The sequence below is a fragment of the Pteropus vampyrus genome, unplaced genomic scaffold (assembly GCF_000151845.1).
Source record: "Pteropus vampyrus isolate Shadow unplaced genomic scaffold, Pvam_2.0 Scaffold113, whole genome shotgun sequence".
Taxonomy (NCBI): Eukaryota; Metazoa; Chordata; class Mammalia; order Chiroptera; family Pteropodidae; genus Pteropus; species Pteropus vampyrus.
This window is the reverse complement of record NW_011888894.1, coordinates 3,421,626-3,438,502: the sequence shown is the minus strand read 5'-3', so window position 1 is coordinate 3,438,502 and position 16,877 is coordinate 3,421,626. Positions and strand designations below refer to the sequence as shown.

At 34.5% G+C, this 16,877-nt stretch overlaps 1 protein-coding gene and 1 pseudogene across 4 annotated transcripts in view; one reads left to right on the top strand and one right to left on the bottom strand.

Annotated features, from left to right (window-relative positions):
- The first annotated feature begins 4,460 nt into the window (after positions 1 to 4,460).
- LOC111743437 lies at positions 4,461 to 4,576 on the top strand (annotated as a pseudogene).
- A 9,671-nt stretch (positions 4,577 to 14,247) lies between these two features.
- The window catches only part of FBXO48 (F-box protein 48), a 4,085-nt gene continuing 1,455 nt past the window's right edge, over positions 14,248 to 16,877 (bottom strand). For 3 of the 4 annotated variants that reach the window (XM_011365599.2, XM_011365598.2, XM_011365596.2), the window contains exons 2-4: positions 16,525 to 16,620; positions 15,110 to 15,448; positions 14,248 to 14,575 (exon numbers count right to left, since the gene is read on the bottom strand). In XM_011365599.2, the coding sequence (XP_011363901.1) occupies positions 14,381 to 14,575; positions 15,110 to 15,448; positions 16,525 to 16,545 (555 nt within the window). In that variant the 5' untranslated portion in view covers positions 16,546 to 16,620 and the 3' untranslated portion in view covers positions 14,248 to 14,380. Of the gene's footprint in view, positions 14,576 to 15,109; positions 15,449 to 16,524; positions 16,872 to 16,877 lie in introns of those variants that run through there. The other variant, XM_023533852.1, reaches the window with a different exon arrangement.

The following is a 16,877-nucleotide window of genomic DNA, read 5'->3' as shown; positions in this document are numbered from 1 at the left end:
AAATTTAGGTTAAAAACATTGAAAAGGAACTGTAAATAAAAGGACTGAACCAAGAATGATCCTCAAAATTAAAGTTAGAGATTCGGTTAAAAACATAAAAAGAAAAGTTTAGAAGAGACATAACTAAAAAGTTAAAGACACGCAAATTAAAGAAAAAATTAGGGCTAAATAAAAAAGGATACAAAAAGAATAAAATATACATTGTAAAGTCAAGAATAGATAGGGTGAAAAACTCTAGACCTCAAGATTTAGAAGAGTAAAATCTGGTAAAGCTAAAATAAGCTAAAAGATAAATATAGAGAACAAAAATAGAGAGGTGACAAAAGACAAAGGAGGAAGTGTACAAAATCAAAATGTTAAAACCTGTTAAAATTAAACTCCAAATCTTCAAGTATTTGTGGAATGAAGGTCTGGAAAAATAAGCTCTAATTCAAAAAGAAACAAAGCTGACAAGTCAAATGAATTACTAAGAGCAACTCCTGGGCTGAAGTAATTCCCATGGGTTGGAGGTCTCCAGAGGACTTCTTGAGGGCAGAGATGGCCCGAACTACCAGGGTCTAAGCATCTCTCAAGTACTTCTTTAATGCCAGTAGCAGGCTTATTGGTCAACAGCAAGTAATCAACTTGGAGCATCACTACTAACTAGTGTTAATAATTCTACAGCCCAACCTCTGTTCCTATTTGTTACTGTAGAAAACTATGTAATGCAGGAAATACCTAAGGAATTATATTTCTTGAGTATGAATATATCATTATTGCCTTCGGCAACCTTAGCTACAAAAGAGATATATACATGAGGCTGAGATTGGTAGAGAAGACAGCCCACTCACTCAGAAAGCTTCCTCTGGGATAATTTTCTTTACATGTAAAAACTGTTAAACACTTTCCGAGCTATGGTAAGGTTAAAAAAACTATATCTCTTGGGACTCAAAATAGTCAAAAAAAATTTTTTAAAAAGAACAAGTAGGAGGACTCACACTTCCTGATTTCAATACTTGATATAAAGCTACAGTAATCAAGACATGGGAGTACTGGCATAAGGATAGATAAATCAGTGAAATAGCATTGAGAAGCCAGAAATGAACCCATATATCTATGGTTAAGTGACTTTTAACAAGAGTGCCAAGATCATTCAATGCATAAAGAATAGTTTTTTCAATAAATGGTTCTGGGACAATTGGAGAGTCATATACAAAAGAATGAAGTTTCCTACCTCACACCGTCTGCAAAAATTAACTCAAAATGAAATGTTCAAAATAGGTAAATCTATGGAGATAGAAAGTAGACTAATAATGGCTGAGGCAGTGATGGGGAGATGGAATATGACTACTAATAACAGTTCCATAAGGTACATTCTTTCGTAATCATTTTGCATATGAAAATTCGAGTCACAGATAACAAACTCCCACAGTTAATAAGGGGAAGCTGCAGGAATGGAATATTTCCAAGTATTGCTGGGGGAATACCTTTTACATAGTTAGCACTTACCTTATGGTTGCTATTATTATCTAGAGACATGGATCTTGAGTACTAACTTTCTTATCACAAATATGCTGTGCTTTAGGCAGGGTCATGACAAAAGAATAAAAAATTAAGTCATATTGAGATAAAACTATACATCATACTTGGGCACAGTTTGCTTTCCACTTTGAGCTGTGTATATTGTACACATAGTAAAGTGTGTAACCCAAGAGATGGATTTCAAAATTTACATGTGACAGGTTTATTTTTAAATGAAATGGAATCTTGCATGTGAATTTTGATTACCTTGCTCAACTCTTAAGGCCCCTGGCTCACTCTTTCTGCTTAAACGTGTTTCAAAGGGAGAGAATAAAAACATAATTCTAGAAGTGTTTTCACCCCTAGGTGAATTCCTTTTATGGTCTTTTCATATAAGGAAATAGAATTTATTCACAATGTGAGTAAAAGGGTGAGAAATCTCTTTACATGTAAAAACTGTTAAACCATAAATGCCTCATTCTAAGCTTTTGGAGCCAACAAACTCGGGGCTCATATCCGTTACTTCAGTATAATATACTCGCACTTAGAGCCCAAGATAATAGAACTACAGAATCAGTGGAGACATCAGGATGAAGATTTAAAGGATAAATCCATGGAAAATGAAATAATACCCCTATGGAAAAACACCTACACAGAATGATTGGACATTCTTGTTTTGGACAAAGGTGCGAAATTGAATTCATACATTCCTAATTGCGCCTTTGGACATTAAAGTAGAAACCTATTGGGCAGTCAGGTCAGGACTGATGGGCATTGTGGGATAGGAATTTTCTACATTGGAGTATTATATCCCCTGACATCTTAAACTACTAGCTGTAGAGTGTTTGTCATTTTGGGGTTATATATATCCTATGTTCTTTTCTGGGAAAGCCCACTCTACTCTCAGTCCAATCCTCTCACCTGGAAGTAAAGCTGACTAATTTCAGTTCTATCTTTTGCAACTAAAAGAGTTCAGGCAAATTCTGACTTCTGAGTTTTTCCAATCAGTAAAGGGAACTGGACTGAGGACTGTCTCTCACCCGCAAGCTCTTGGGCAGATCTGGGTTTCAATAGAAGTATTGCTCCCTCTGCTGGCAGCTGGTTAGCATTTATCAGGTCTTAAGGATAGTGTGGCAGAAACCACTTTCTAGTGAGAGTCAGTCTCCTCCAGGTACAAACTGTTTGACCTTGCTCAGGTTACTTGGTTTCTGTGAATCTCTGTTTTTGCATCTATAAAATATTAATGTTAAAAAACTATCTTTGAGACTGCTTGATGAGTTAAATGATTACATAAAATGTACTTAATGAATTGAAGATATTATTTTTATAAGACACTTGAGAAAGAAAGCTAGTGTGCTCAAGTTTTTCAAGATTGTAAAATATGATCTTCAATATTGTTGGTTTTCTAGATCTGAGAAAACAGAAATACATTATGTCAACCTAAGAAGCTATTGTTAAAGGGTATACTATAAAACAATACTCAAAGACAAATGGAAATATTCCTTGGTCTTAGATGCAATAACTTGACTTCATAAAGATGTATATTATCCCCAGCTTAACAGTACTCTAATAGAATTTCAATGGGTATTTTTTCTGAAACCAGACAAATTCATTCTAAAGTGCACATGGGAAAATAATCATATAGGCATATTTAGGAAAATCTGGGAGGAAAGAGGATCAATGAGGAGAGATAATCCTATTAAGTACCAATAAACTTTATATCCTCTACAATTAAAATAGTGTGGTATGAATAGATGAACAGATCTAAAACATAATAGATTATTCAGAAATAGGACCATGTAAAAAGAAAACGTATTAATGAATAAAGTGGCATCTTAAATCACTGGGGTGAAGACAGACTTGTTAATAAATGGTGTTAGTACAACTGCACAGGTATTTGAAAACAATAATTTGGGATCCATAACATATATGATACTCCAGGAAAAACTCCAAATGGAAAAAAATGAGCTACACAAGTGCTAGAAGAAAACCTAAGTGAATTTGTTTATAATCTTTCTGTGGGGAGACCTTTTAAAATATGTTCATCATCCAGAAGCAATAACAAAAAAAGATCAACAAATCTGACTATATTAATAAAAACAATCTTTGTGAAAAAAACATTATAAGTAAACGTAAAAGACAAGTGACAAACTGGGAGAAATATAATTGCAACATATGTCGTAGATAGATTCAACTATTTACAAATCACTCAAAAATTAAGAAAAGCAAAGATTCGTACACACCAAAACGATAAGCACCTTTAAATGTATGAACTTCGTTGTTGTCAAGAGAAATGCAGATTAAATCTACAATGAGAAAGTTCTTTCACTTTACTATATATTTGAAAAGTTCATAATAAATCATTGAGAAACACTCCATTACGATATTTCTCACTATCAGATTGGCAAGCATTAAAAAATATGAAAACACATTTGTCTGTGATCAACTAACTGGAATTTGAATCTGAGTTGGGTAATAGGCCATATTATTATTGTAATTAAAGTTAAATTTCTTGGGTGTGATTGTGGGGTTGTGGTTATGTAGGAGTGTGTGCATGTCCTTATGAAATATATATATACTATGGTATTTATGGGTAAAATATCATGAGGCCTGGAAACCTACTTTCAAATACTTCAACTCAACAAAAGTGGTGTGTGTTTTTATTATAGACCAGTGGTGTTTGTTTTTTGTTGTTTGTTTTTGTTTTTTAATAGTAGAAAAGAAAAGCTTTATTAGAAGGAAAAGTACACTTCTAGACATGGAGGTGGGCCTGAGCAAGAGAAGCGTGGCTCAAAAGGCCTAAACCAGTGTTTTTTTTTTTTTTTTAATTTATTTATTTAAATTAGTTTCAAGTATACAGTACATTGGTTAGACATCTATATAGTTCATAAAACGATCCCTCCAATTGCTCCCTCCCTCCCCTGGCCCTCCACCTAGCCATCATATTAATGCTAACTGCAGTCTACGGCCATACTCTGAAGGAACCCAATCCAATCTGATCTTGGAAGCTAAGCAGGGTTGGGCCTGGTTAGTACTTGGATGGGAGACCACCTAGGAAGATCAAGTGCTCTAGGCATAAAAAAAATAATAATAAAAAAAATTAGGGATTGTAAACTGACAAGGTTCTTGCAATCTGTGAGGTCAACCAAGGGTTGCCTCGCCTAAAAAAAAAATGCTAACTGCATTCCCTGTCGTGCTCCCCATCCCCATGACCATCTATCAACTACTAATTTGTACTTCTTTAACCTTTCACCCCATTCCTCCAGCTCCCCAACCCCTTTCCCCTCTGTCTGTCACCAAATTGTCCACTGTATTTGTGAGTCTGTTTTTGATTAGTCTTTTTGTTCCTTAGATTCTGCATATAAGTGAAATCATATGGTATTTATCTTTCTCTATCTGACTTATTTCACTTAGCATAATAACCTCTAGGCCCATCTATGTCATTGCAAATGGTAGGATTTCATTTTTTTTAATGGCTGAGTAATATTCCATTGTATATATGAACCATAATTTATCTAATTGCCTGTTGATGGGCATTTAGGTTGCTTCCATACCTTGGCTATTGGAAATTGTGCTGCCATGAATATTGGAGTGTATAGATCTATATGAATTATTATTTTGGTTTTCTTTGGATAAATACCCAGAAGTGCAATTGCTAGGTCAAAAGGTATATCTATTTTTAATTTTTTGAGAAACCTCCATACTGTTTTCCATAGCAGCTGTACCAATTTGCAATCCCACCAACATTGTATGAGGGTTCCCTTTTCTCTGCATTCTCGTCATCACTTGTTTTTTATTTATTGATGATAGCCATTCTGACAGGTGTGAGGTGACATCTCATTGTCATTTCAATTTGCATTTCTCTGATGGTTAGCGACCTTGAGCATCTTTTCATATGACTATTAGCCATCTGTATTTCCTCTTTGGAGAAGTATCTGTTCAGGTCTTCTGCCCATTTTTTAATGGGATTGTTTTTTTGTTGTTGAGTCGTATAAGTTCTTTATAAATTTTGAATATTAACCCCCTTATCAGATGTATCATTAGCGAGTATTTTCTCCCAAACAGTTGGTTGTCTTTTTGTTTTGTTGATAGTTTCCTTTGCTGTACAAAAACTTTTTAGTTTGATGTAATTCCATTTGTTTATTTTTTCTTTTGTTTCCCTTGCTCAAGGAGATATATCTGAAAAGAAATTCCTGTTAGCAATATTAGAGAGTTTGCTGCCTATGTTTTCTTCTAGAAGTTTTATGGTTTTGGGTCTTACATTTAAGTCTTTAATCCATTTCGAGTCTGTTCTTGTATACGGTATGAGAAGATGTTCCAGCTTTTTTTTTTTTTTTTGCATGTATCTGTCTAATTTTCCCAACACCATTTATTGAAGAGGCTGTTTTTACCCCATTGTATAGTCTTACCTCCTTTGTTATATATTAAGTGAGCGTATAGGTGTGAATTTATTTCTGGGCTCTCTATTCTGTTCCATTGATCAATGTATCTGTTTTTATGCCAGTACCATGCTGTTTTGATTACTGTAGACTTGTAGTATAATTTGATATCAGGTAGTGTGATATCTCCAACTTTGTTCTTCTTTCTTAAGATTGCCATGGCTATTCTGGTTTTTTTATGGCTCCATATAGATTTTAGGATTATTTGTTCTAGCTCTCTGAAAGATGCCATTGGTATTTTGATAGGGATTGCATTGAATCTATAGATTGCTTTGGGTAGTATGGCCATTTTAACGATGTTGATTCTTCCTATCCATGAACACGGTATATGCTTCCATTTATTTGTATCTTCCTCAATTTCTTTTTTCAATGACATAATTTTCTGAAAACAGGTCTTTTACCTTCTTGGTTAATTTGTTTTCTCAATTTCTATTTCTAAAAGTTCATCATTGGTGTATAAAAATGCCATTGACTTCTGAATATTTATTTTGTAACCTGCTACTTTACTGAATTCATTGATCAGTTCTAATAGTTTTTTTGTGGAATCTTTAGGGTTCTCTATATATAGCATCACATCATTGGCAAATAACAAGAGTTTTACTTCTTCTTTTCCAATTCGGATGCCTTTTATTTCTCTTTCTTATCTTACTGCTGTGGCTAAAACTTCCAATACAATGTTGAAGAGGAGTGGTGAACGTGGGCATCCTTTAGACCAGTGTTTTTTAATTGGAGACATTTGGCAATGTCTGGAGACATTTTTGGTTGTCACAACTTGGGAGGGGGTGCTACTGGCATCTAATGAGTAGAGGCCAGAGATGCTTTTAAGTATTCTACAAAGTACAGAGCAGCCCCTTAGACAACCCAAAATGTCAATAGTGCCAAGGTTTAAAAATCTTATATAGACAGAGAGCAATAAAGCAAACAGGGCTAAAATTAACAACTGGGTAATCTAGGTGATTATATAATTATACTATTCTTTCAACTTTTCCGTATGTTTGAAATTTTTCAAGACAAAACATTTAGCAAAAAAGGAAATTAAAAATATATAATAAAAGGAGTCTAGGAGAGACAAAAGAAGATGAAATGATAAAACAATAGGCCATACCTAGAAAAAACAATAATGGAAGGTCTTTTTAAAAAATTATTATTAACCTATGGGAATAAAGAAAAGATAGAAAATTCTACCTAGTCTGTTTTTTGGTAATGAAAACACAGCCAGCACATTAAGGTGAGAGATTTTCAAATGTAGTTTTTAGATAGCTTCTTTTATAATCTTATATATCTTCTACCTGGCTTTCACTGTGTGATGATCAGACAGATAATTTTATATTAAAACTAAATACTTCATACTAAATAAATTCATATTAAAACTAAAGCAAAACGGGAAAACTGGGAACCAGCAGTTGGTTTCTTCCCTACAGGGCTCGAAAAACCCATAGCTGAAAATCAGGCCTCAGAAAGTGGTTACTTAAAAATTTTTCTTACGTTAACGATATAGTAACATAACATAACTGGTATGGTTTGCAAAGCTACAGTTTTATCTTATTTTATCATCCATCATGTTCTGACTAGTCCGGGACTAGGAGGTGTTAGAAAAGGCGAAATAGGTTTACTAAGAAAGTGGGTTTTGTTAAGGTAGAGTTAAATGATAAGGATGCTAGCTTTTACCAGACCTGACTTGCAGTCCTTGCTTTGCGCTATGACCTCCTTTGGTCTCATTCAGTTTCTGCTTATTTATAGTCCTTAGTTTTTCTTCTTTCTCCGGCACTGTTTTATTACGCAGAGTGATAATTGAATAGGTTGACATTTTTGTAACACTTTTCACTGTACTTGCCATCCCCAGTAATTCTTGTTTCTCTGAAACTCCACCTGTGAAAGCAGGCATCCAGAGCTCTGTGGGGAGGATGAATACAGCTAAGAATAAAGGAGTCAGAGCTCAGCTTTCAATTTTAAAAGACTTAGAAGAAACAAGTTTTCACAGGAAGGCTTTCAATGCAAAGGTCTAAGCACCTGAGAGAGAAAGAAACGGGTCTTCTGAATTCCAGAAGATTCACTTTAAATAATCTAGAAGGATGTTTATTAAACTAACTACTATAAAATAGAAGCGATGCAAGATATGACTAAAGTACACCATTCCCACCCAAAAAGAGAGTGAGATGCTTGCCACTTGATGGAAAGAAGAGAATCAAAGAAGACTAAAGGAGGGTTACATGGGGCGCCTCTGAGAGGGTTCCACCCTCACCTTCCTTGAGAGTTGAAACCCCACCCCCACCCGCACTCCAGACACCTGGGAGGATTTTGTGGCAAAACATTCTTTGTTCCTCCTGGAATCTGGGAGAAGGAAGCCCTAAAACAGCACGAGGCAATTGCAGCAGAGTAGAAATGGGCGTGCAGTGGTCCCGAGAAGAGACTGAGTTACCTCACAAGGTCACCACTCAGTCAGCAACCACCTTCAGGTCCATGAGGAGTGTGGAGTTAGGAGGGGGAATGGGACACACTGTAAGACTTAATCTTGCCCATTAAAAGCACTCTGGTCACTTCCATATCAACTCAGGCTCAGCTCATTACTTGGTCTTTTGCAGTTAGGGTTGCCCTGTAAATTTGAATTTCAGATAAAAAGATAAACTTTTTTTTCTTTTCTTTTCTTTTTTTTTTAGTATAAGTATGTCCCCTGCAATATTTAGGACATACTTATACAAAAACTATGATTTGTCGTTTATCTAAAATTCAAATTTAAGTGGGTATCCTGTATTTTTATTTGCTAAATCTGGCAATTCTATTTGGAGTTTCTCTCTCCGTTTTACTCTTTCCTTCCCCTTCCCTGGCAGAGCAGGAAGAGCAGGAAGCTTAAGTAACAGCGTGGCATCACAGGAGAAGCCTGCGGTCTGTATGCTGTCTTTTACTCCTATCAGCCTTTCCTGAGAGGCCTCTTTCCACTTTGGGCAGTAGCCTCTTCTCTCACTGCGTCCTTTGTCCCTGTAATTTGCAATCTGTTCTCTTGGCAAGAACTCAGGGCATGGGGAGCTTCCACTGAGGACTCTGGCCCACCTCAAGTCTCACTGTACTGGATTGCTCTGTGTCTCTCCTGGTTTTGTCTGTCGATCTCATGACTTCTGCTTTGAGGTCCTGTTACCTTATGTCTCAACTTCTTCTATAGCTCTCTCAAAAAGCATGGAAATTTTTTCAGATATCCTTCATGTCTCACCAAGCTGAGGGGAACTTGAAGGTTACCTCTCTCTTCATCCCTTCTAGAAGTCCAGTTATAAATATATTAAACCTTCACACAGGCAGTTTTATTGCACTTCGCTTTATCATGCTTCACAGATGTTGCATTTTTTTACAAATTGAAGGCAGAACCCTCCACCAACAAAAGAATTATGACTCATTTTATTGCGATACTCTATTATGGTGATCTGGAACGAAACCTGCAATATCTTCAAGGTATGTCTGTATTCTGTCCAGTAGTCTCTAAATCCTTTTTTAAAGATTCTTTTTTTTCTCTGTGCTTCAGCTCAAGCATTTTTCTATTTTTCTATTTCCCAGCTCACGAATGCTCTTTTCTGTAGTGTTCTAATCTGCTTAAACCTCTGTATTGCATTTTCATTTCTGTTATTGCACTTTTCAGTTCTAGAATTCCACATAGTTAATTTTTATTCTCTAATTTTCTGGTAAAACTCTCCGTTTTAATGTTTTCTTTATCTTTTCCAACATATACTTGGACGTGTTAATCATAGTTATTTTGAAGTCGTCAGCAAAACTCCACTAACGAAATCCCTATGGACTTTGTTTTTTTTTCTTTTGACTTTCGATCATTTACTTCTGTCTTTTAGTATGCCTAGTGATTTTTTATTGCATGCAGACATCATATATGAAAAACTGCAGAGGCTCCAGGTGGTGTTATCTTCCTCTAGAGGTGATAAAGTCTCTACCCTCTGTGAGGCGGAGAGATTTGTTCACCATAGTTGAAAACTGCAGAATATCAGCTCACCTCTCCAGGTCCATCTTTCTGCAGAACCTTGGTCCCTCTGGCCATGGTTGCCTCGCAGCTGTCCAGTGCCTTTAAGCAGATGTTTTGTTTTATGTTTTTCTTTTTCTATTTGTTTGAAGCAGTAGCATTTCTCTTATATATCCTTACTATCTTATTTTTGGTCTTTTTGAAAATTAATTGTTGGTAGAGGTTTGAGTATATCTTCTATTTATCATGTTTGTAGATTGTGTGGCTTCTTCAATCTGCAACTTGAGGCCTTTTATCAGTTTTGGAAAATGTTAATCACTATTGCTTCAAAATTGCTTCTGCCTCATTGTTTCCCCCCTTGTCTTCTTACTCTAATTACTCATACATTAGACCTTCTCATTTTATTTTTTAGTTGTAAAATTTCCATTTGGCTCTTTATTATTTCAGGTCTCTGCAGAAGTTCTCAACATGCCTTTCATTACATTGATTACCTTAAGCTTTGTTATTTTGGATGCTTTATCTGATAACTCAAATTGTGGATCTTTTCTATCATTTGTTTTTCTGTTCATTTTTATTCATATTATCATACCTCCTTTGTGTGTGTGTGAGTGTACGTATGTGTATGTGTGTGTGTGTATTTCAGACATTGATTTTAAAGTATGTTCGTAGAGATAATGTGAAGCCTAAAATGTTGATATTTTTCTTCAGGAAGGACTTTTTTTTTTTTTTTTGCTTCTGGCAGATGTCTAGGGCATTATTATTCTGGGATGCTTTCAATCCAATATCAAAGTTTTTTTTTTTTTTTTTTTTTTTGTTGTGAGGTCCTATGTTTTGCTAGGTCACTCCAATTCCTAGGTTGCAGTCTGGGTCCCAAACCACAAAAAAGGAGTTGGCTAAGGTTACTAGTTCCCCTTGTTTTAGTGGGTCCTACATTCCACTCCCTGTCCTTGTAGCCTTGAGAAGCTTTCGACATCTGTTTACTGTCTTATAGAAACTGGCAAATGCATCTATGGCACAGTTAACCTCAGTCATGGGCTTACCTCTCTGGTTATCTTTCTTTCCCCAGAAACTGGTCCAATATTTCTCTACTATCTTGTTAGCCCTCTGATACCTTTAAGATTATTTTTCTGAGGGTTTTTTCAAGTTGTCCTAAGAAGGAAGGCTGTGAGAATTATCTGTTCTGCCATTAGCAGAAATGTAAGTTCTATGTATTTAATATTAATTCCCCTAGATTGTCTAGATATTTGTAATGGGAGATGTACCGAGTTAGTCTTAGTCCTTCATGTTGCCTCAGTGTAAGGACTAACCATTAAAATTATAAACAGCACTATACTGGTTAAAAGCTTGGTTTCTGAAGCCAAAGAGATTTGGGTTTAAATTGTGGCTTAACAGCTTTTTACTTTTTAGAAAATCCGGAATAGAATTTGGAGAAAATCATCTCCAAATTCTTTGTTCTTTGAAAGTATAATTAATTGTGAAGAGAAATAAGATAATGTTTATAAAGCATTTAGCACAAGATTAGCCATAGGGGAGTACTCTAGAAACAGGTTGTTGAAAAAAGAAATCTTGGCTCTATGGAAAAATATCCTTTTCAGTGGAGAGAGTTGATGATTACTACCTCAATCAAATGATCAGACTTACCCTCCAACATAGTAGGTCAGACATTTTGAGCTTCTTAATGTGATGCAGTAAGAAGTATATTATATCACCTATGTAATATAATTGCTAATTATAATTGAATCAAATCATGAAGAGACAATCAGACAAATCAATTACAGAACATTCTACAAGATAACTAGCCTGAATTCTTAAAAAAAAAAAAAAAAGTCAATATCCTGAAAAAGAAAACCAAAGGCAGGGATGCTTTTGGTTAAAAGAGATTAAAGGGGCATAAAAAATATGCATGTGTAAACCTTGTTCAGATCCTGAATTGGAAAAAATCTATAAAAGATGGCTTTGGAGACATTGAGGAAATTTAAATGTGGATTGTGAATTAGATATTATTGCATTAATGTAAAATTTTAGATGTGATAATGATATTGCAAATAGGATATACTTATTCTTAGAAGATGCATGCTGAAATACTTGGGGGTGAAATATCGTTCTGCAACTTTTCAAACTCTCCAGCAAAAATAAATAAAACAAATGTGGAAATGTTAACAACTGGTATACCTAGGTGAAGGGTATACATAAGAGTTTTTGTCATATAATTTTACTTTTCTGTGGGCTCGAAAATTTCAAAATAAAAAGTTGGAGAAACATTCTTGGCTCTTCCATTTGAGTTATTCATTCTCAGATTAAGTTTTTAATTCAGAAAAAATTTACTTACCAACTACTAAGTATTATATACTGAGGAGTAGTGATGAATTAGGTAAGTGCATTCTCTAACTTTGTTTCCTCATTCATGACATGGAGATAGAGTAATAGCACCCCCATATAGGCTAATGCTTGGTGCAGAGTAGGCACTCAATAAATGCTGGCTATTGTAATAAATCAACTTTGTCTATTGTTGATCTACTTCCATCCATTTGATGTTTTTGGTCTTTCAACTCTACTTTAAATAAAAATGCGTGATCTTCTATCTTACGTATTCTTCTTCCCAATCCATATCCTGATATTACCACTCACCTTATTTTTGTTATTATTATTAGGGCATTTGAAGTTTTAAAGAGATTATATTAAAGTGGTTAGAAGAATGTTATATTATTTCATATTAGGTATGTGTAGATGTGACTATTCTAAGGTCTAGAGTACATATTCAGATAGATTTTATTGTGATTATGTCCTGGTCTAAGATTGGATTATAAACGAAGGAATTTTTAAAAGTTTCTAAATTTATTTTTTAAAATATAAGATCTTGAACTGATTAAATATTTAAAAACACTAGAAATTCCCTAATGCTCTATCCTAATAATCCTTCCTCTTTTACGAACTGTATATATTTAACATGTTATTTTATCTATGAGTAAGAGCACTTCTTCCATGTTACTCCACCCACTCATGGTCTCAGATGCTAATGGCTCGGTCTGATAAATGTGTTGTTCATTCAAAGCCCATACCATAAAATTTATCATTGAGTTCCAAAACTTTCCTTTCAGTTTAGACTGTGATTACAGTTCATAACTTATACAAAGAATTATTTTAATGCAATAGTACCACAAAAACCAAACTAAAGATTATTTACATAACTTGCAAAAGTAATTCTTAACAACTTTAGACCTTAGTGATTCCGAGCAATAAGTGATACTTTTGGATCAAGTGTATTTTCAAGTGTTTATTTAAAGAATAAAACAAAACATTTCTATTTTCTTATTTTCCTCTTACAGTTTTTGAAAAGATTAGAACAATTATTCATATATTAGCATTAGCATTAAGTATCTTACATATAGGTTTTACATTGCACTTCATTATAACCTTGTCCATTTATAATATAGTAAATTATTTCTTATTTCTTATTAATATATAATAGAATTAAAATAAATAATGCTGAAATAATTTAATAAATCTTTATGGAATACCTAATATTTTCTATGCTAAAATGTTTTGTAGACATTTTATACCTCTGACCACAGATTCAGAATGAACAATTTGGTATAGTAAATACTATATCATCTACTTTTAAGAAAAAGAGAACAAAAGTTAAAGATTCCTGGAAAGCGATAAACTTTAACATAGTTAGGTATTTAGGGTTCTCTAAAATAATATTTTTCTTTCTTTTAAATGTGTAGAAAACAAAAAGTTTATCTTGGTTAGCTTGGTAATCTATGAGTAGTACACTAGATGGTGCTATAAGGCTGTTAGAAAGAAAGAAAGTTTTAGTAGAAAAAATACTAAGGCAATTCTGATGATAGTTAAGTGTTCTGAAAACTTTCCATATATTTTCAGTCCCTGAGAGCAATTCCAGATATGTAGGCAAGTAATGTTCATAAGTTTTAGCCCTATGTCAGATAAATCTGAAGCTAAACCACAAATTTAGCACATTTTAAAATGGTTTTAATGTTTGACAATTCAATCTGATTCTACTGAAATAGAAATTTTAGTTATTGAAATATAAATGTATTATATATTTAAACATATTGCTATTAATTTCATTTAGGAGTCTTCTCATGAACCTTATGCCCACCATTTAATGAATCTCTAAGTCAATCTCTTCAAATGGTTTCCTGAATTTCTGAGTTATCAATTAAGCAGAAAATATTAATCAAACTCTCTTATTAAAGTACTGCAATATATTAACACAAATATATGAAACAATACATTAGAATCACTCTATTGGTACAGTATTTCTTATATAAATAACATTTCATGATTTTTTCACATTACAGTAAAATCAGAAAAATATTTTTTTTACTAAAGTGCCAAATAAAAACAAAGCTTTTCTTTTATAATATTTTCTACTTATTTTAGATATTAAATATTCAAAAAGGTGAACAAAAGGTGAGTAAAAATATACCTTTTGCACCCTAAGAGTTATTTTAGTTTTAAACTAAGTTATGAGATCTGTTCGTGATTTTTCTGCACATCTTTTCAGCTCTGCTTCTAGAATTTCTCCCCATGTTTCAGCATCCATCGGGTACATGATTTTTTCTGGTAGGCTAACAGAAGAACATAAGTTGCTGTATCTGCCACTTAGCCAATTGAATTTCACTTTACTCTTCTGGTAATTCCTCTGTAGTGTGTACTGAAAGAAGTAAATCAACATCATCAATGTAGAAGTTGGTTGGTTAGTGAATTTGTTTGAAACCAGAGAAGCTGACTGACAGGGCTGAAAACATAAGTATTTACATTGATATATACATATATATATATGTACTAGTAAGTGGGTGTGTAGATGGAGAGAGGGAGGCGGGGGAGAGGGAGGAAGAGAGAGAGGGAAGGGAGGGGGCGGGAAGGGAGGGAGCGAGCGAGCAAGCTAGCACAGCAAACCATAGAGTTTGCTGGGGGTTTTGAATAATGTGGAGTGAAAAGAAGTAGCCACTTTCCTTTCGGCTATCAGAAGAAAATGCCCGAATGTAGGATTTAAAAAATGTAGAAGGGATGGGAGACAGTATGGTCTGCAAGAAAAGAATAATAATTCAACTTTAAGTCCAAAAGCCAACACGCTCTGTATGTCACTCTGTATATAAAATCCTACCTCCTTCAAGCAGAAGGTAGAATTAGTTCAAACCTACCACCTTATTTTAAGAACACTGCAGACCACAAAAATTAAACTTACCATCCAGGAATAACCACTTTTTCGATCATCATCTATTTCTCTTTTGCACACAGCTCTTATAGCCAAGCAATGAGGTTCCCATAAAAAGTCATTTTTTGTTATTGTGCAGTTCCAGCTCCTGCATGTCACTGAAGCCCGGCACAGACTCTGAACATCCAGCAGACTGAAAATTTGTAAAGAAATTTCTCTAGGCAGCAGTTCAAAGTTATTTAGACTCTCCGTGTTTTCCTTCTCAGCATCGACAGAGTTCAATTCTATGTCAGAAACTCTTGAATTACTGCTCTTCTTGGAGTTTTTCTGCATAGTTTGATGTTTTAGTAATGTAAGCTCACAGGTAATCTAAAAGGCAGAGTTTAAACATACTCAGTCTCTTCAGATCAGACTATAGATCCTACTCTGAACCAGATACTTTCTGCGGAATGATTTAAAGAACTTTAACTTTCTCTACTTGAGCTTCTCAGTCTGTAAAGCTCCTCTTGTGTGCGTTCTTGCAAGGATTAACAGGGATGATGTATAAATCATCTAGCCTCACATCTGAATTGCACATTGGAAGCACTTGACAAACATTACTTCTTTTTAACATTTTTAGTAAATGCAGTTGTTTCTAAACATGTCTTTCTGCTCCCAAAGAACATTATCTAAAAAAGATGAGTCTTCACGGACTAAAATTTATTGCATTTAGTAGAAATGACTGTTGTGAGAACACATTTGATTCCAAATATTTATTAAAAACACCTTTGCAAATGTGTATGACTCAATGTTATTAAACTCCTGGATACTTATTGTCTGTGAGAACTGATGCCTTATCATTAAGTTCTCTATCTACAATTTGTGACTTAATCACAAACCTGATGGACATTTAGTAGTTTATATAAGAATTGTTTATCTGTTTGTATCTAATGGGTAGGTACTCATATTTGACACAAATACTGTCTGAAATGGACAAGAGGTTGAGGTCAGGATTATAATGACACAAAGTCTCAAATATTCAATTCGGTTTATAATATCAATGTTTTAGAAATGGCCTCTTGAAGCTATCCTACATGCATAATTAATTATGAACCAAGGATAATAGTAACTGAGGCCATCAAGCAACAGTGATGCTCACCACTATAAACAATGTTTATAATTTAGCTATGTATAGCATGTGACTAAAGATTTTAAAGTCTAGTTTCAGCTAATTTACCAAAGGTACATGGTGTAGACTTCTGAAATTGGCTGAAAAGCAAGAAGCTATTTTTGTATATAAAGGCAGCTTATACTTACTTAAAATCAGTTTATTCCATTTTGCACTTCTCTTTTCAATCGGTGGTGTTGGAGGAGGGGTTTGAAGTACAGCTAAATACTTCTTTTAACTTAGCTCATGACAAGTCCCCTTTCTAGATGAGCTACTCACCAAACGTTCCTGGACTTACCAAGACCATAGTTGCTTCCATTCATTTGGTTGTTTATGATCCAGATTAACTGTGGTGCTTAGAATTTTAATGTCCGTGTTCAACGGAGGACTTCCTCTTGAGGGTTTGGGAAAGAAAACAAACTGGTAAAGACAAGGTCATGATTCATCCGCAAGTTTTTGCCACACACCTCCGCCCTCTCACCATCAATACAAACCAAAGCCAAACTACTATATTCTTGAAAAGAATCTCATATGAGGAGAACGTTACTGTTTGTTTCTACTCCCAAGATCTCACTGAGGAATAAAATGCGTTCGCCCGTTACAGTTACTCCACAGGAGGCAGAAGCTTTTGAATTTAACAGCAGGGGCGGG